This window comes from Hibiscus syriacus, unplaced genomic scaffold (genome assembly GCF_006381635.1).
Source record: "Hibiscus syriacus cultivar Baekdansim isolate YM2019G1 unplaced genomic scaffold, ASM638163v2 tig00018040_pilon, whole genome shotgun sequence".
Classification (NCBI taxonomy): domain Eukaryota; kingdom Viridiplantae; phylum Streptophyta; class Magnoliopsida; order Malvales; family Malvaceae; genus Hibiscus; species Hibiscus syriacus.
Genome location: NW_024062424.1, coordinates 28,634 through 49,409, shown reverse-complemented (window position 1 = coordinate 49,409; position 20,776 = coordinate 28,634). Strand labels below are relative to the sequence as shown.

At 34.9% G+C, this 20,776-nt stretch overlaps 1 protein-coding gene across 1 annotated transcript; it reads left to right on the top strand.

Moving 5' to 3' along the window:
* Nucleotides 1-2,130: 2,130 nt before the first annotated feature.
* LOC120209013 (glycine--tRNA ligase, chloroplastic/mitochondrial 2-like) lies at nt 2,131-17,854 on the top strand. The gene is given in 37 exon segments (XM_039208105.1): nt 2,131-2,581; nt 2,676-2,726; nt 2,941-3,008; nt 3,420-3,501; nt 3,621-3,684; nt 4,096-4,151; nt 4,316-4,393; nt 4,544-4,618; nt 4,700-4,770; nt 4,992-5,108; nt 5,200-5,301; nt 5,713-5,839; nt 6,718-6,801; nt 7,027-7,113; nt 8,809-8,910; nt 9,104-9,167; nt 10,021-10,076; nt 10,638-10,670; nt 10,672-10,710; nt 10,921-11,003; nt 11,441-11,489; nt 11,871-11,933; nt 12,071-12,160; nt 12,246-12,332; nt 12,523-12,594; nt 12,673-12,731; nt 12,992-13,085; nt 13,449-13,667; nt 13,801-13,895; nt 15,108-15,198; nt 15,283-15,387; nt 15,535-15,573; nt 15,922-16,011; nt 16,616-16,717; nt 16,900-16,981; nt 17,124-17,209; nt 17,713-17,854. Coding segments are annotated over 37 exon segments (3,222 nt in total). The 5' UTR covers nt 2,131-2,320; the 3' UTR covers nt 17,812-17,854.
* The last annotated feature ends 2,922 nt before the right edge of the window (nt 17,855-20,776 follow it).

The window sequence follows — 20,776 nt, the reverse complement described above, 5'->3', positions numbered from 1 at the left end:
TCTATTTTGCTTATTGAACTTTACAAATTGAATCATTTTGCTCCTCATTTTCTCTCTAACTGCTGATTAGGTGACATTTATTATTATTATTATTATTTTATTTAAAATAATTAAAAAATAAAATAAAAATAGAAGGTGGTCGTATGCCACCGTCGACCGCGTAGATGGTGGCCGTTTGGTCCCAAAATGATGTGTCGATTCGTCTCGACGTCGTGAGTTCGAATCCGACCTCCATTTTGTATGAAGTTACTTCGAAGTCCACGAATTTGTGATTGAAAGTGAGTAAACCGAAATGTTTCAATCCAAATTCACGGGTTTTGGGATTTTATTTTGTGAAACAACCACCAGATTCTGACTCAAGGGGTCGAGACGAACTAACCCATTCCATTTTGAGACCGAAAGGTATCCATCTACGGTGGTCGTCGGTGGCCGGAATGAAAATGATGTGGTGGTCGACAGAGAGAAATCGGAGAAGAGAAGGAAAAAGGGTAAATTACACCATGAGTCATTAAAGTTTACTCTCTGTCATATATTTACTCACCAAAACGACGATATTTTAGAGTATATTTTAGTTTTTCAAAAACGACGTCGTTTTGATTCTTGTGCCATGTTATAATGCCGTTAAAACCTTGACGGTAGAATAAGCAAAATGATTCAATCTGTAAAGTTCAATTAACAAAAAGAAAAATTAAAAGTTGGGTGAGAAAAATAGGAGAGAGTATAGTACAATGAGTAACGATGTAATTTACCCATAAATGAAAAAGTCATCCACGAATTTTATGATGCATGGAATTTGAATTCAATTTTCTTCATGTTTGTACGAAGGATTAATGTCAATTTTAACTCTTGAAGTTTTCAAAATAAATTATTTTAACCTTTTTTTTATCATTTTTACTTTTAAATTTGTCAAATTAAATAAACTAATAGCCACGAATAAAAGTGACATATATGGTAAAAAAATTATTGTTATTCTTTGAGGATCCGAGTTCAAGCACCATAGATGTCATGGGTGTCATCGTTCAATGTTAAAAAATTGAGAGTTATCTTTAAACAAATATTGTCTCGTAATTACTTTTTTTAATAAAAAAATTCAACTAATAGAAAATATAACAAACTTATTTATAAACAAATAAAAGAATCGATGTCATTTTAATAAATTTATTTATTTTTAGATTTAATTTAACAAAAGATATAGAGTGAAAAGATATAAAAAGAATAAAGATTAAAATATTTTGTTGATAAATTTAATGGTTGAAAATGTCATTAGACTTTTTATAGTTTAACTTATTTTTAGTAAAGTATTGTTTTTTTTTTACTTTATATAAAAATAAGTACCTAAATTATATTTAAAATTAATTTTTGGTGACTAAAGAAATTTTCGTTAAAGATAGGTGTTTAAAGTTTTCTTCGTTACACTTTTAGGTATCTACCGTTAAAAAAATACGTTAAGTGACACGTGTCATGTTAAAAATATATTTTTAAATAATATTTTTAAAAAATTTAAATGTGAAATATGCCACTTAACGAGATTTTTTAACGGTAGACACCTAAAAATATAACATAGGAAACTTTAGACACATATTTTTAACGAAAAAATCTTTAAGCACTAAAACGTTTTTCGATGCATTCTTGATACACTTATTTTTGTATTAAGCCTTTTTTTACATGATTTTAATTCAAGTATCTATGTGTACTCTTTACATGATGTGCATGTACGAACATATAGTTTTATGTTAGGAAAAGAACTTGAACTTATAAAATTTAAGGGGGTTGAAAATACATTTTCAATAAAAAGCATAGACAAAATCTAAAATATATAATAATTTAAAATTTTTAAAGGTACAACCGTCCTCATCCGCCTTGCTTCTTAATTATGTGTACTCATATTGTCAGTAACAAATAAAAATTTTGAACGTATAATACTTTAATAACATTATGAAATATTTAAAAAATAGCATGTACTAAATTATAAGAAATCCAATGAGATGTATTTTGTTTCTTATAGCTGCTAAATTATGTGTGTTTATATTTTGGATTGCCCAAAGTTATATTACCCGAAATAGTAGCATATTTTTTTCCATAATATTTGTTTTTTTTAGCGCGGCACATAAACATCCATACATTTCAGAAAAGCCTCCTTATCTAGTTTAGCCCCGAGGGTTTCACGTTTCTGTGTTAAGCTCACGGTTCACAGATAAAATTGTCCCAATGATTCATCGAATTGCCATCTCCTTCAAAACAACACAGAACTAAGCATTATGATTCTTCTTCTTCGTCGTATGTGATTAATCCGAAGGCTCAAACAAACAGCTCTCCATCAATGGCTATCCTCGCTTTTCCCTTAGTCATCTCCTTTCTCAAGCCCAACGCCTCTCACTTCTCTCTCATCCGTCTTGCCAAGCCTAATGCTATACTCCACGCGCCGCTTCCTCCTTTGAGCCGCCGCTACTTCCGTCGAACAACCGATTCTGCAGTACTTCGCACTTCTTCGATTCGACAACATTCCTCGACAGACGCCGGGGACGGAGAGCCGAAGAAAGCCTCTGTTCTCACATTTCAACAAGCTATTCAAAGACTCCAGGTTCATAAATACTACAACCGACGAATGACTGTACTTTATTAATTAAGATTATTTAGTGACGGAAAATCTGCGTATTCGTTGCTAATTTTGGTAGGAATATTGGGCGTCGGTTGGATGTGCTATAATGCAATGCAGCAACACTGAGGTATTGCTACAGTAACGTCCTAGTTTCATTACCGTGATTGATTTTATCGGATTCTTAATTTTTGCTGGAAACTTTATTTGCGATGGATTTTTAGGTTCCTTTTTAATTGCAAGTACATTTACCATGATTATGCTTATATTCTTCTTTTTTTTTGGTCGGTTTTCTGATTTACTGTTAATTGACAGTTCATTAAGGCGTTTTTTCTAATGAGTAGGTTGGAGCCGGGACTATGAATCCTTTGACATACTTAAGAGTTCTTGGTCCTGAACCATGGAATGTTGCGTAAGTATGCTTATGATTGCAAGTTTCTAGAACTTAAATAAATTGTTATGCATTTTAACCCTTTGTTTCTGAGTCTCTTTTTAATGATTACACTCTCTATTGGGTGTGTTATACATGTCATCTTATATAGAATGGAGGAGGTTATGAAGTTTGTGTTGCAGGTTATTTGGCCAGTGTTCCATGGACTCATCCATTTTAATTATTTTTTCTTCTAGTTTTTTTTTTTAATTTTTTTTTGGGGTGGGTGGGGTAGGGTTCAAGGTCTAGTGTTACGTGGACTTCTATTTTTTTCTTCTTCAAAGAACACATCAATAGCTAATTTCTTGTTCAGATACTGAACAACGTCTACAATGCATCATTGTGCTTTCAATATCTAATAACTAATGTAGAATTTGGGGTTCTCTATTGAAGGTATGTGGAGCCTAGCATCCGGCCAGATGATAGTCGTTATGGAGAAAACCCTAACAGGCTCCAACGGCACACTCAATTTCAGGTTTGTGTGGTTTATTGAGTAGGTCGTTATATGATATTTTGATGACTTATCAAGCTTCCTCGTTGCAGTCATTTTGTAGTTCCTTTATCTTTTGACACCCTTTCCATGATTGTTTTCAGGTTATACTAAAGCCCGATCCAGGAAATTCACAAGACCTCTTTATTCGTAGCCTGTCGGCATTAGGTATTTGATTCACCTCCTTTTCTCCCATTCTTGATATATGCAGTGACGAGAGGTTTTCCATGTTAATGCTTGTTTCTAAGCTGCTATAATTGTCTATTGCTACCTTTGTTTTAGTTTGTGCTAATCTCATACATACAATTTATCTTGATGAAAATATGTTTGCAAACAAATAAGTCCTCTAGTAGAAGAAGAGTGTTTGGCTGTTTGCAAAGTTTAAGATCAGTCAAGGAGGAGATGCAAATGAAAAATATGAACACAATATAAAATAATGCTTGTGAACAATGAAAGCTTGAAGAATATAAGACTTGCTTGCTTTTTCTTTGCTTTTCTTAAATTATCTTTTTGGAATTTTATACCTTGGTGCTAGTGATAAGATTTTATATCATTTTCATGTTCTCCTGTTTATATCAGGTATTGATGTTAGTGAACATGATATACGGTTTGTCGAGGACAATTGGGAGAGCCCGGTAATATGATCTATTTTCATGGCGTCTTTTTTGTGTATGTATGTTTTCCAATATGTATAGTTTCATATAATTGGTTAAAGCCAGTCTGCCTCCCAATGTTGAGCACATTTAAACTATGATATTTTACGCATTATATTGGTGTTATTTACCTTACATTCTTACAGGTACTGGGTGCGTGGGGTTTGGGCTGGGAAATCTGGATGGATGGGATGGAGATCACTCAATTCACCTACTTCCAGCAGGTTTGTTCTTTGACATCAACATGGTGAAATGTCTTGTTTTTTCTTTTTGAAGGTTGTGATTTTTCACTCGGAAAACATGATGTGGTTTTCTCGTGATTCTTCAAAGGTACCTGAATTTATGAGCTCCTCCTACCCCTTTTTTTCTCTCAGGCTGGAAGCCTTCAGTTGTCACCGATATCTGTTGAAATCACATATGGCCTTGAGCGTATACTTATGTTACTTCAGGTGAATTTGATTACTTTATCCATCATTCTTCTCTTGTTTATGCTTTTAGTATGCCTAAAGTTATTCATTTATGATTTGCAGGGTGTTGATCATTTTAAGAAAATCCAGTATGCTGATGGGATCACATACGGGGAACTTTTCATGGAAAATGAGTAATCTTCACCCTTTTTCCCCTCTTTTATCTCGAAGAATTGTTTTGAAGGTTCATAGCTTGATGCCCATTGATTCTCCCAAGAGACCCAGACATAGATTGTCTTTAATTTATTATTCCCATTGAGTTTATCTACATCTGCAGCCTAATGGCTGGAAATGCTTTTGTTTTACTATTTATGTCCAATGTGGATAATTGCTCTATTGAATTGTGTACTTTCAGGAAGGAAATGAGTGCATATTATTTAGAACATGCCAGTGTTGGCCATGTTCAAAAGCATTTTGATTTTTTTGAGGAAGAAGCTCGTTCCTTACTTGCTTCAGGATTGGCAATTCCTGCGTATGTTTACAAATGTTCCAATGATTTGTATTCCTAATTTTCTCCTTATTTACTTTCTCTTTAAGTTAACATTTTATCAACAACTTGCTAGGTATGACCAGCTTCTGAAGACATCTCATGCTTTTAATGTCTTGGACTCTAGAGGCTCTGTTGGGGTAACTGAGCGTGCTCGTTATTTCGGTCGGATGCGCAGGTATGATACTTTTCTGGCATTATATCAAGTTATTCACATTGGAAACTAATGAGATACAGAAGAAGGCCTAGTATGTTCAGTATACTTCCAATCCTGTAGAAGTAGAGCCAGTATGTAAAACCTTCAGATGAGCATACTATTTCTACATTGTATGCTTGTTTGTCTATGACAGAAAAATCTATAAGAGGCATGAACTGCATGATTGATAGATTGTTGATCCTTCCTTGAAAAAAAGAAATTGCTCTTTATTTAATTGTTTTCTCTTGTTGTTCTAGTTCCTGAGGCATGGACTGCATTATTGATAGATAATTGATCACCTTTGAACAAGAGAAATTGCTCTGTTTATTTAATTGATTTTCCTTATTTCTAGCCCCACATCTCTTATGGTGCTCGTCATTTTTGATTTATCAGTTTAGCCCGTCAATGTGCCCAACTCTGGTTAAAGACACGGGAGTCTCTTGAACATCCTTTGGGCATCGTCTCTGAATCTGTTGATCATGTATGTCCTAAGGAGGTTCTGGAGGCAGCAGTCAAAAAGGTTTGTCTAAACATTTCATTTATTTGTTATTTCTTTAATAACTTTCTTATTGTAGCACTTAGGCTATCAAGAGCTTGTAATTAATATTTTATTTCTTTGATTGTTACGCTTTCAAATTTTTCGTAGTTATAAGGATCCTAGATACATGCCAATTATAAGATTTGGGATTTTTATTCTTGCTCAGACAACCTACTTATAGCTCAACTTTTGGGTACACAAGCAATCTATTTGTATTTTGGCCACTCTTATAAGTTTGGCTTCAATTGTTGCATGTCCTTTGCGAAATGAAGATGTCTACTCTAGCCTGTCCCTTGCAATAAGCCAGATAACACTGGCGCATTGGTGCATAGAGTGCTAGTGGCTAGGTAATTCATGCTAGCAGATTCGTGATGCCTCCTTGTTCCATATTCTTACAAAGTTGGAAATTTAGAAGTTTGAGGCATTCTATCTTTAACTGTACATAACTTGATTCAAGCATTTTATGTTAAATTACTCTCAACTTGATGTAAAGATGTCTTCTGCAAACAAACGCATAAGTGAGAGAAACTAACGATTCATGCATTTGTAAATCACCCTCCCAGTTTTAAATATATGTTTCAAGAACAAATGCATTATTTTATGGACATTCTCCTATTCTGCCGCTATTGACACAAGATATTCTAGATTACGTCCTCCATTTTATTTTTTTAGCACAAGCCTTATCTTTTATTCCTCTCAAGTTGAAACTTGAAATAGTTTCCATTTAGATAATTATAGCTTTTCCATATTGTAAATTCTGTAAAATGCTTCTTCACTAGTTTCTTTAAATTAAAATCAGTTTTCTACAGTTAATTTCACCTTTATCAGTATCATGTGTTTATCTTAATCATGTCTGATAGGTGCACCGTGATCCAAGATCGTTTGTACTTGAAATTGGGACTGAAGAGATGCCACCTCATGATGTAGTTAGTGCAAGCCAGCAAGTATGATTGATTTTTTATGGAGCATATCTTTCTCTTTCTGATATGTTGTGTGTTTAATTTAAATTTTACTGGTCATGTTATATGCATCTTTGTTCATGGAAAAGACATTTGGCATATTGCTTTTCTCATTTCTTTCTTTGGCATTTTTTTTCTTGTAAATTTCTGGATGGGATGCTTGTTTGATAATCTTTGTTGTTGACTGAACGTTTTTTCTGTTCATTGCAGCTTAAAAATTTAGTGTCACAGCTTCTGGATAAACATAGATTGAATCATGGTGGCATACAGTCTTTTGGCACTCCTCGGAGAGTAGTGGTACAGCTATGGGTTTTATGCAATTTTGCAGTCTATGACAGTTCTTATTTTGCATGTGTTTTTAAATGATATCGTCTGTTTCAGAATGCTGCTGTTAAGAAGTTAAGTGTGTTAAACCTTGAATTGTGATATGATGAACTTGGCATATATATACACACACACACACGTACATATGAAGAGTGTACAAAAAGCTGATTACAGTAGTAAATTCATCATAATCGGTAACCTACTGTCAATATATATTTTTTTATAGGAATTGAAAGCCTCATTAAAAACCCCCTTCTTGATTGAAGGAGCTTGTAGAGAAGCTCCTTAATCAGCGGAAGAGGGAAAAGAGTGCCTTAAGATTATATTAACCAAAATAAAAGACATAAGATACAGCCAAGGGACTTTCCCAAAATAACCAAAAACAAAAAACGGTAACCGAATAGCCCTGTACAACTCTACAACGACCTCTACTCTGGCTGGCCTGTAACCAATCTAACAACGCTACTACAGACTTACACCCTAAACACGGCCAGGAAAACAACACAAAACAATCCCACAATATGCCTGAAGCAATCAACCAATCCCTTCCTTAGCTAACTTGTCAGCTTCCATATTGCAACTCCTAGGAATCAATCTCAGAACAATACTATTAGCAGAAATAGATGCCCCAATTTCCTCCACCATTGGACTGAAAAAAGCAGGTGCAGAGTTCTGCTTAGAAATCCAATCCACAGCTGTTTTACAGTCACTTTCAATAATTAATCTCCCCTTCTTAGCCCAGTCCGATGAGAAGAAAAACAGAATCCCTTCCTTAATAGCTTTCAATTCTGCCAAAATAGGAGTTCCAGGCCCTACTGCTATTGAGAAAGTGGCTAAGGTATTAGGTGTAGAATCTTTCAAAATACCACCTATACCACCTTGCAACCTATCCCCTCTTACCGCCCCATCAACGTTGAGTTTGAACATGTCTATGGGCGGTGGAGTCCAACAATTAGCCTTGTCAGGGACATGAGAATACTGAACCTTATCTGCTAGCTTTGGATCCCCAACTAGAATATCCAAGTTGATACTAACCAAAGGGTATATAGCTAAATACCATTTAGCCAATCTAAATCTGGCGTAGAAGAACAAAGAAGAAGTGTCGACCTTCCCATTTTCGAATACAACCAAATTCCTAGCCTTCCATATTGTCCATAAAACAACCCCCGGGATGAACTTCCAAATACAAGAATTCTGCCTTAGAAACGACCAAGAGCAAAGAACTGAAATGGGGTCTTGAGGTAGAGCAGTAGAAATTTCCCATATCCTAAGGAATTTAGTCCACAACTCCCCTGCAACCACACAAGAGAAGAAAAGGTGTTCAACAGATTCTTCATGCAAGCGACACAGAGGACAAAGACCATCTTCCAATGGAATACCTCTCTTCTTCAACTCCTCTCTAACTGCCAGTTTACCATGACAAAGCTGCCATAGAAACGTTTCCAAGTACACCAATGTGGAAATGGCTCAAGTGTATCATGGGGATATATTTCTCAGAATTGTAAAATGTTTAGTGTGATGCATTTCTCATTGTCAATAGATTAACTTTTTATTTTTGTCCTTTTTTTTTATTAATTTATTGCAAGTTTCTGTAAGAGCATGTACACCGGGTAAGTGCTTCAAGTCATTTATATGTGACATAACCCAACCCTTATTTTATCATTTCAGATATCTGTTGAAAATCTCTTTCCTAAGCAAGCAGAGAATGAACTTGAGGTTCGGGGACCTCCGGTTTCGAAAGCCTTTGACCCACAGGGAAATCCTACAAAGGTTTTCGTATGCATTTATGCTTTGCTAAATGTTTTTCAGCTTAACTGAAGGACATCTGATGTTTTGTCCAGTGATTTTGATTTGTTGGGTTGTATAATTCAGTAGTTAAAGGATTCTGGCAGTTCCGTTGGAGTTCTGCATTTTTCTTTTTTCTTTTTGTTTCTGCCCATATAAAATTTGTTATATACTGCAGGCTGCTGAAGGTTTTTGCCGCAGATATGCTGTTCCACTGGACTCTATGTTCAGAAAGGCAGATGGTGAGTCAGTTTGATTCCTGCATAATACTTGATTCTTAGTATTCTGTGCTTCATCTATTTCTTGGCAAATTTATATAATATAAGCTCTTACAATCATGATAAAAACATCAAAGAGGGAGGAAAACAATAGGCATTACATATTTCTTAACCAACATTCATCATGATCTCCTAATATCCATGTCAAGTTGTAAAAGGAGTGATGTTTTTATTGATTGGTCAAACTCAAGAACGCATCTTACAGTCTCATTGGTATAAGTTCCACAAGTTCAGAGCAATTGATTTGTACCTACTTAGTATAAATTATTTTCTTGAAGTTACTTTATTAATGTCGAGGAATTATTAGCCGTTCAGTTACGCTGTGCACTTTACAACAGTCTATGGCCTTACATTAGTGGAACAAATTATCATAGGATATCTTTAGTATGGCTCCATGCAATACCTTATCATGTTTAGATGGTATCTTTACATTTACTTTATATGATAAAATATTTTTTTCTGTTGTCTGCAAAAACCTGACTGTTTTTTTTTATAAAAATGGGAGGCCTCATTAAAAACCCTCTTCATAACCATCAAGCTACGAAAATAGCTCGACGGACATTGGAAGGAGGAAAAGAGTACCTCAAAAATTTTATTCCTGTAAAACCAAGTACATCCATAGTTCATTACACCCATACATAACCAAAATACAACCTCAAAAATAACCTGCTCTAAACTGCTGGAAGCAGATTTGGTTGCATATAAACCTAATCTTTGATTTAGCATCAGTTTGTTCCTATTGTCTGTGAAAAGAACTGATCATGGTTACTTAAGAATTTATTGTTTTATTCTTATAATATATGTTTTTTTTTTTCAGGGAAAACAGAGTATGTTTATGCTCGAGTTAAAGAATCTTCCCGAATTGCTTTAGTGGTTTGAATTCTGATCTCTCTTTTGTTTCTTTTATCACTATATCAGAGTTTTTGTCACCTTTATTGTCCCTTTGTTTCCTTTGTAATTTCATTTATATCAGAGGGGGATTGATACTCTTCTTTGAGTCGGAGTGGGGTTTGTCAGGTCGTCTTATTATGGAAAGTGATTGCTCGGTAGCTTTAGAGTGGATTAAAAACTCCTCTTCTTGTCCTTCTTGTTATGATTCTATTGTTCGGAGATTAGTTCTTTGGTTGTATCAAATAATGTTTTATGTCGTTTGATTTTAAGAAGCGCTAATTGGGAAGCCGACAAATTGGCTAAAAAAAGGAATTGGGTGAGGGAAGGATAAGGATAGTAGAGAGAGGGATTTTATCGTTGTACTGGGGTTTGTGCAATTTTCAGGTTGTAATGTTGGGTTTTCAAATCCTTCTTTTAATAAAATTTGAGGCACTCTTTTCCTCCTTCCGCTGATTGTTTGTTCTCCTTTAGGGGGAACAGACAGTTATGAAGGGGGTTTTAACGAGACCTCCTATTCTTATAAAAAAAATCTATTTATGTTAGGTTTTATCTGAAGAGTTGCCTGGAATGCTTGCTAAAAATATCTTTCCCGAAGTCCATGCGCTGGAACTCACAGGTATTCCCGTTCTTTCCTTTTTTTCTCATATTCCCCTATCTATATGAGCAGTGGATATTCTATTTAAGGCTCGACTGTTCTCAGTTTTAGTATCTGTATATTTGTTTTAAACATATTCTGTGGATAATATAGTCATTCTTACCCGTTTAGAAATATCTTAAAGATCATCCTTTTCTTTCTCTCTCTTTTTTTTTTGCTTTCTTTAAGTAGGTCTTTTTCAGCAGACCTATTCGTTGGATCATGTCCCTCCACGGAGATGCAGTGGTTCCTTTTGCATTTGCTGGGATTTTGAGGTAATGAAATTGTAGTTACTAATGTGACAGTTAACTATGTTTCCACTCATCAACAACTAGCTGATGTACTCACCAAGGCACTTCCAAGAACCACCTTTGATGAGGTCACATCCAAGCTGGGACTACAATTTATACTCACCAGCTTGAGGGGGAGTGTAGATTATAGATCCCTAAATAATAGTTAGTTTAAAATTCAAATTTAATCTGTTAGTCTTATCTCTAATCTGTTATGCAGAGTTTTACTTAGGATTGTTCTCTAAGAGTTCTATAAGTGAGGGATATCTCTTCATTTGTAATTAAGTGAAATTAAAATAAAATCTTAGAGAAAGTTTTATGTATTCTCTAAAACTTACAGTTATATATTCCTGATGCATCCTGTCTTCTTTACTAACAGCCAGTTGTTACTTTCTGCTAACTATTTCATTTTTGGTATGTAGTGGAAACTTATCTTATGGTCTTCGTAATACTCCAAATGCTACTGTCATGGTATGTATGGCAAGTTGCTTATTGCTTCAACCAGCTTAATCTGTTTTTTTTTGTGAAGAACTGAAATATTATCTTTTTTATTTACTTTTTCTATTGTGGTATCTGTTAGCGCCTAGCTTTATGATGAAATTATGAACAACCAATACTCAATCCCGTCCCTTATGATTAATTGATACAACTGATTTTATCTCTCTATAGTTTTACAATTGTCATCAAGTGCAGAGTTAAGCAAGGGAAACCTAACAATTTGTTTTGAGATGCTTATGGAGAACTTATTGGAGAGTTACCCAACTTCGTTGGATGTTATCAAACATTGTGTAGTGCTTGCACAACTTCACTTTTAAGTGTGTATTCATTTCAGCAGTGAAATGCTTTCTACAGGTAGAAAGTGCAGAATCTTATCCTAGTATAATGAAGAGTGCTGGAATTGATATCAATATTAAGGTACCTTGAAGTAATTTTGGGCACTTTGTTTTTATGGAGTTCTTTTTCCTTTTTTCTGTTTATCAGGATAATCTTTGATTCTGTAAACTTCTCTTTCTTTCTTTTACTTTAAAGGTGAACTGAATGTCTATTGACAGGATAGAAAGAACACAATTTTGGAGCGCTCACATTTATTAGCAAAAAGTGTCAACGGAAACATTGTCTTTCAGGAAAGCTTGTTCAATGAGGTGAGTCTTGGAGATATGAGCTGCTGCTCTCTTTGGTGAATTCTCTTGCAAAGAGACTTGTTCTTACTGTATTTTAATGTTCCAGGTTGTAAATCTTGTTGAGGCACCTGTTCCAGTTCTTGGAAAGTTTAAAGAGTCTTTCTTAGAGCTTCCGGGCGATCTATTGACTATGGTAAGCTGTTGAGAAATCCTTTGTGCGACTGTTCTGACTAAATTTGTATGTGATATCCCCCCCAACATACCTTATGGTTAATAAGATAACTGGCTGATCTTATTGCATGCTTAGATAATCTATCCCGGTTCCCGTGTATTATCTTGGTGATACTCATATATGTATTAATGCTATGCATCAATAAATGCAGGTTATGCAGAAACACCAAAAGTATTTTCCTATTACTGATGATAATGGAAAGCTGTTGCCCTATTTCATTGCAGTAAGAATTGCTTTTTGATAAAAGTTATCAGTTGTTTGCTTTTGATGACCTTGCTGGTAATGTTGTGAGTTAATTTAGGTGGCAAATGGAGCAATCAACGAGATGGTTGTGATTAAAGGAAATGAAGCTGTTCTCAGGTTTATCTTATTTGTTACTCAGAGTTCATAGAGATGGAAATAGAATTAACCATGTTCCTTATTTAAGTTCCTTCATTAAGAGTTCATAGTTGGAATTGGCTGAGAAAGGATGTTTTAACCCAAGATGCCTGGTCAATCATCTTCTTGGTTGCTATCTTATTACCTGGAGCTAGCCTTTTTGTTGGCAAATTTTTTTTTTACATCTCCATTGATCCTTAATAGAGCCTAAATAGTGAGAGAATTCATTTATTCTTTTCCAGAGCTCGATATGAAGATGCCAAATTTTTCTATGAGCTGGATACAAATAAAAGATTTAAGGATTTCCGTAGTCAACTGAAGGGGATTCTTTTCCATGTAAGTTATTTTATTTTTATCTTGTGAAAGATGACCTTGTTACTAGAATTTTTCAGTGATGTATGCTGGGTTTTTTTCATCATATTTGAACTCAGAATCTCAATTTGACCTTATTTGTCTTTAAAAGGTAAAGGTTGGATGGAATTAGTACTTGGTATATAATTTTTATGGTGCAAAAACATCTGGAAATTGATATCAACGAATAAAATGATCTAGAAGTAACAAACGCTTTTATCCCTAATGAATTGCTACATCCTGAATCTTAGATGTATGTTTCGTTCTTTCTCGATAAGATTAGGGTTATGCTGTACAGAAAGGTTAAAAGTACAATGGCCTTTATTCTTTGAAAATATGAAATGATAGGAGAAGTTAGGAACAATGCTGGACAAGATGATGCGAGTTGAAAGCATGGTTTGCAAACTAAGCGTGGACTTCGGAGTTGAAGAAGATATGCTTCTGCTTGTTGAGAAGGCTGCATCACTTGCCATGTCAGATCTTGCTACTTCTGTTGTCGCAGAATTTACTTCACTCTCTGGCATAATGGCCCGTCATTATGCACTTAGAGATGGCTATTCAGAGCAGGTTGTTTCTTCTCATCTTGTTTTATCCTTGTAATGAATATCTCATAGACTCGTACTTCTCAACTCCTGTGTGCTCTGTACCTGTAGTGGATTTACCAAGCATCTGACATTTTTTTATACTTTTGTTGTAATAGATTGCTGAAGCCTTGTTAGAGATCACACTTCCTAGGTTTTCTGGAGATGTGCTTCCAAAAGGTGATGTGGGAATAATTCTTGCAATAGCTGACCGGTAAAATTTTATTCATTTTTTACCCCTTTTTTGGTTCATCGCTTCTTGTGCAATCTATTAGAAACATAGCTAATTCACTTAGTGAAGGCATATACCTTGACGGTACAATTTCTGGTTGTATCAGTTTGGTTTGTATGTTTGATGTACTCTAATTTTAGCAATAAAATTTGAGGTACTCTTTTCCTCCCAATGTCTGTTGAGCTACTTTTTGTAGCTTGACGGTTATGAAAGGGTTTTTTAATGAGGCCTCCCTTTCTTATAAAAAAATATTAATAGTAAAAGGTTGGGATTAATTAATGGCTTTAAGCTTAAACTTCTGCCATTTTGTTAGCTGCTTTATGGAGGAAAGTACTGACTTCTGCTAAAGAAAATATATACAGCAAAATCCCTCTCAATTTATATATACATGGTATTTTGCTTATTCGTTGAGTAAAACTATAACCTAACTGATGTCCTTACTCCTTCTCGTGGTCCTTTCTTTTTCCATGGAAGTTGGAATATTCAAGGTGTAAAAATATTATGAAGAAAATCTTTCTTGTATTTTATTCATCAACATTATAGGTATATATACAAGTATAAAGTTCCTATAATATGTGATGTAATGTCCTACAGTAACTACGTAATATCATACATTAAATACAATATATATCAACCCTAATATTTAGCCTATAAATGTGTAACACAAGGGAAGTTGTCTGTAATACTGTTAAAGCTTTTCAAGGTCTGAAGAAGTTAAAACAAATTAATGAACTTGAGAAAATAGTCAAGTGGCTGCTCTTATGATTTGAATCAATCCTGTTGCACCTATTAAAGAAAGTGTAGCCTTTGACCTTTGCAAATATACAAGTTCCTCGATTTTAAGTTTCCTCTTTCTAAATTTCATGGAAATGAAAAGAGCTTAAAATCACTGCACCTTACCCTGCCTAGAACATCAATATATTTTTCACACTTTAAACACTCTACATAACATAGAGATAAAATGACTAAATGCAATATTGCCTGAATCTTACAAAAAAAAAAGGTGTCCTTGATATTACATTAAACCCCATCCCTTTCCAATGTTCACTTGTCTCCCTCATATTCCAATTATACTGGTGACAGTCCAAATTTTTTATCTTATACATGGTTTCATATCAAACTATCACCGCTCTTTCCGCTTATTTGCTTAGAATTCTGCTTCTAAGATGAATATATGTTTTTGGTTTTTTCCAGATTAGATAGCCTTGTTGGCTTATTTGCTGCTGGTTGTCAGCCTAGCTCTACTAGTGATCCATTTGGCCTTAGAAGAATCTCTTATGGCCTAGTAAGTATATGATCAGTTTACACTTAAACTCTTTTAAGGCATAATACACTTGATTATTACAATGTTAAATTTGTTTAACTGCAGGTCCAGATATTGGTGGAAAAGGATAAAAATATGGATTTAAAACATGCTTTGGAACTTGCAGCTGATGTTCAGCCCATTAATGTGGATGCAACCACAATAGAGGATGTAAGAAGCAAGCTCTTTTTGTGTCACCGTACAATGTCATGTGTACTTCCTATGTAGTGATGTCAATTCTACTGATGTGATTCTACGACTAAATATAAACATTAGTTTATGATGTGGAATTTAATCCTTTTTCATTTCCTGTTCCAGGCATATCAATTTGTTACTCGAAGATTAGAGCAATATCTGGTATGCATAATCTTTTTGCATTAAAGATTTCTTCATTTTTTTTAAATGCTTTTAATGATGTTGTGAATGGAAATGTAGGGGTGATGTTTAATTAGCCAATTTATTTCATCATAGGTTGTGTTGTATTCCGTGCCTAAATATATTTGTGAATTATTAATTTTTTAAATCTTAAAATGATTTCTAAATTTATTACTTTCAGTCAAATAACTATGAATGTTAATTACAACCGAATTGGAAAACCTCCAATCTAAGAATGGTACAAGAAAAAAAATAATGCTGGTTGACGTTATGCCAACTGTTAGTTCCATTGGAGAACTTACGCAGATAAGCTATATTTTTTTGCTACAGGTTGATAAGGGAATAAGTCCCGAAGTGGTTCGTTCTGCTCTTGCAGAGCGTGCAAACATGCCTTGTCTAGCTGCTAAAACAGCACGCAAAGTAAGTGAACCTGGTTTCTAGTTTTGTCTGAAATGATGTCCCTCAATTCATAATACTAACACTGGGCGAATAGAACTATATCTCAGTGTATTGACTGAAGACTGAAGTGCACCCAAGAAATGTATAGTTTAATACTAAAATGAATTTCCTCGGATATTAATATCTTTTAATGTTTAGAAAAAGGCCTGTGTTTGTTTAGGGGATAATATTATTGATACCCTTGCTGCAGGCTATTCTCATTTCATATCATTGTGTATGATTTGAATTTACATTGCTATTGAACCCCCAAAAAATATTTGCTCTGTACAGAAAATAGATTACTGTATTCCTGCATTTAAATGCTTCTCCGCAGTGATTGATTTGTGTTATCGGAATGCATTATGCTGGAGTCTTATGTACTGGCATACTGTTTCCTCTCCGTGTTTTTATTTTTTTCTCTTTTACTTAACTGCTGAATGTTTTGTTTTGAGGAGGTTTTACGTGTCATGTTAGATAAAAGATAAAAAACCATTGGTATTTTTATTCATTTTTTGCTTTTCGATTCTCATCCATTTTCAGTATCCTCAAATATTTTATGATAGCATATAAAATTAACCGACTGCAGTTGGAAGCCTTGTCGAAAGGAAATCTTTTCCCTAAGGTCGTAGAAGCATATTCTCGTCCAACTAGAATCGTTCGTGGAAAGGAGGTGGACGCTGATATTGAGGTACTAATACTCCTTTGGATAGTAACGGAATACCCAATAGCATACATTTGAGCTTTTGATCAAATGGATTGGAGATTAATTCGTCGTCCTATTTGATACTGAAGTCTATTAAATCTTGAATGCTGTTTAGATGCATCGGTTGAAAGTTCTGTAATCTGACGGCATTTTATCATATTTATTAGGTGGATGATGAAGTATTTGAAACAAATGAAGAAAGAGCTTTATGGGACGCCTTATTGTCTGTTAAGCACAAAATTCACCCCGGTATGTTCTCAGTTTATTACCAGCTTGCAAATGCTGTTGAGTTGTCGTCTTTCATGGCAAAAAATGACGTTCTTGTTTTCGTTGATTGATTAACATTTTCCCCTACTAACCAGGTTATCTTACTTTTCGTGTAAATTCTCAGGCGTTGAGGTTGATGATTTCATTGAAATATCTTCAGATCTAGTACAACCATTAGAAGATTATTTTAATGGAGTATTTGTGATGGTGGTATGTTTGTCTTCACATCTTCTTACTCGTTCCGTTTATAATTATGGCTTGCTAATTAATTTCTTTATCCGCTCGTTTATAATACCATTCCACGAACCCGTTTAATGGGGGCTAAAGGCGAAAATACAGCTTTAAATTATTTCAAGCCCCATACTTTTGTTTAGAATGTGGGTGTTCTGATTTCTTTGGTGATTTTAAGTTTGCCGGAGCATTACATATATGTACATTCAGTGTAAACTGTTTAATAGGGCTCGATTTAAGTTCCGAGGTCAGACGAGTTGCTTTACTATAACGTGTCGGTGTCTAATACGAGTGTTGGACATGAGCAATTCCAAAAATGAAAAGGAAAGGGTGAAGAGCTGGACGGTCAATACGAGCTATCAAAATAAACGCAAACAAACCTGAGAGTAGTGCTTGTTTCAGTAGGGTCTCCTCCCATATACGTTCATGTTGAGTCCCATCTGAGCTTAAAGTGATTTCACTGTTATGGCTTTCATATGCAGGAGGAAGAAAGAATTAGAAACAACAGGCTGTGTTTGCTCAAGAAAATTGCAGACCTTCCAAAAGGTGTGGCCGATCTCTCGGTTTTACCTGGATTTTGATCCTAACAATGGATGCATACAGTTCTAGATTCTTTGATCCGAGTAAACACCAGCCGCTACCGAAAAGCGCCTTTCGGCGGATTTAACGTTCCCGGTTTTGCATTGTTGGTTAGAAGAATAGTTTTTGACATCACAGAGCCTTGTAAAATTGTTTTGGCATACAATAGTTTTCCATCCATTTGTTATTACAGCTGCAACTGCCTCATTACATTCGAGGCTTCAGGTCTCACCACCTACGAGTTGAAGCTGAATTTTGTACTTTAGTATTTTATTAATGTTACGATAAATTACAAAGATAATGACAAATAAATGAGATCATAAATAAGAATATACCCATTTTTTGTGAAAATATTTTCGAGAAAAAAAAATCGTAGATGATAAACATTTTATTATTATAAATATAGAGGATTTTATGGAGTACATTAAATTTTAGTTACATCTATATAATTATATAGTAGTGCATGGTGTTTTGCCACAATTTGTTTCTCCTAATTTGTTTTGTTAATGAACGATCGCATTGTAAGTAAATATCTATAAAATAAATTTTTAAAAAGCAATTATATAGATATATTCAATTATTTGATATTTTGATTGTGTAAATTTTACTTTATACAAATATATTTATTTGAATTAAGAGGTGAGATTATAATGTTTAAAAGTTAGGGTTTATGATTTTAGAATTTTTAAAAATAATTTATAGAAAATTAGTACGTAATGATACTTTGTGGAACAAATCAAGTGGATTTTATGATAAAAATTATTACTGTTCTTGAGGACTCGAGTTAGATATTTTTTTTTCCTAATGTGAAGGGGAGGGGGGAATTTCTCTGTTCTCTCGCGGCTAAGTTAGGTTTTTCCCTCCGCGCTTTCTTTCAGATCTGTTCATTCAATGCAACATTCATTTGATTGCATGCTGATGAAATACCGAATCTCCATGGAAATCCTAAATCTCTAGCAAAAGTGTATTATTAGTTTGGGTATAATCTGAATTCGAAGAAAATGGCGAGCTCGAACCCTTTTGATTTGTTGGGAGATGATGACACCGGGGAACTGTCATTGCTGATCGCTGCTCAGAAAAAGGCCGCCGCTCCAGCCCCCTCCGCCGTTCCTAAGAAGGGGCAGGCTCAACCTCAGGCGAAGCTTCCCTCCAAGCCTCTCCCTCCTGCTCAAGCCGGTAAGCTTTTCCTATGGAAGCCTTCATGTTGAGCCTTTTGTTGTTTAGTGCTTCATTGTTTATTACTATAGCTGTAGTATCTTCATTTCATATAAAAAAACTGTTTTTTTTTTGTGTGCGTGTGTTGTCTTGAATTTAATAGGTCGTGTTATCTTGAAGTTACCCTTTCTTTTAATGGTCGAATTGTGGAGTTTGAATGGGTTCCATTTCTACTGTAGAGAATGGAGCTTGATTGTTTATTTGCCTATATCTATTGTGTTCATGTGTTTTGCCTTGTCATTGTAATGTTTAAACGATTTCATATTTATATAATTTCAGATACATTAGTAATTCATATCATATAGATTTTGTGACATTCATGTATCTGTGTTGTGTTCTTATAACTATTCTCCAATTTGTTGTTTTTTGTGTATGTGTCTAATATTGTCAGGTCTAAATGTAGACATTCATGCAGGGGTGTAGTTAGAAAATTTAAATTATGGCATCGGAATTTAGAAAGTTTGTAAAGATCTTTTTTTTTTTGAGTAAATGAGGACAAACAGTGAATGTCAATTTCCAGCAAAATTAGTGAAAATAGATGTTGAAAATAAAAATTAGGGGTGTGGGAATAAAGGCTAAATATTTAGGGAATAAGAGATGTTTGAATAGTACACGAGGAAGTCGTCGGCAGCTGCAGGCGTTTCCTGCGGAAGTCGCTGGCTGCTGGATGTGACTTCCCATGCTTTTATTTTTAGTTTTAAATTGAAAGTCGCCGTGTGTTGGGGACACCTCTAGCAGCCAGCAAATTCCCCGTGTACTGTTCAAACATCTCTAATTCCCTAAATATTTACCCATCCCCACATCCCTGAATTTTTTAACATCTAATTTTACCTCGATTTCCTCTAAAGGATATTAATTATTTATAAAGTGGTGTCAATGTTCTTTTAAAGTTATGTTAATTTTATCTTTTAATATTTTTACATAAAATTTATACTAAATTTCCCCCCAAAAATTTTGGGGTATTATTTGGCACCCCTATCTTATGCATGGCTCCACCCATGCATTCATGCATGCACATTTGAGCACAACTCAACTATTTCTTTTTTGTTTTCTGTTGTTTATTTGGTATATATATTTTGAGAGCATCATATATTTATTCAATTTGTTTTCCAGAGTGAAGAGCGCTGAAGATTCTGAAAAACAAAAATCGATTCGCTTCGCTCCTATTTTTTCTTTTCTTGAATGAAATGAGAAGGCAATAATAGAGAGCCACAAAAGTTCACGTGTTAGTGAGAGAAGCTCTAGCTTCTCTCTAACCTAGGTGTTTTTCAAATTTCAAATATCCCAGGCGTTTTTGAAATTTATTCTACCCTTCGACATTCATTCGTTGTCCTCCGCCGCCGTCCGCCACCTACCGCCGCCGTTTGTCACCGCGTCGGTCGCCACATCTGGTGGCTGTTGACCACCAAATCTTCCAGGTTTTTTCGTCTCGGCGCCATCATCTCGGTTCTAGGCATCATTACGTCAGGGTGAGCCTTCAACTCATTGGATCTTGGACGAGGACCTTCGGCTTTCAGTTGTTGGCGACGCATCTTCTTCTCCGTCAAAGATCTTTACGCCTTGGTTTCCATTTTTCCAGCGTCTCATCGCCTGTCCTATAGCTACCTGTTGGACTCTATTCATCACCTACTCCCTTCTTTTTTCGCCGGCAGTCACAGCCTCCATCGCCGGCAGTCACAGCTTCCATCGCCGGGCTCTAACAGAACAGTTCCGTCAAGTCCCTGAGTTGTTTTTACTTCAACGGTTTTCTTC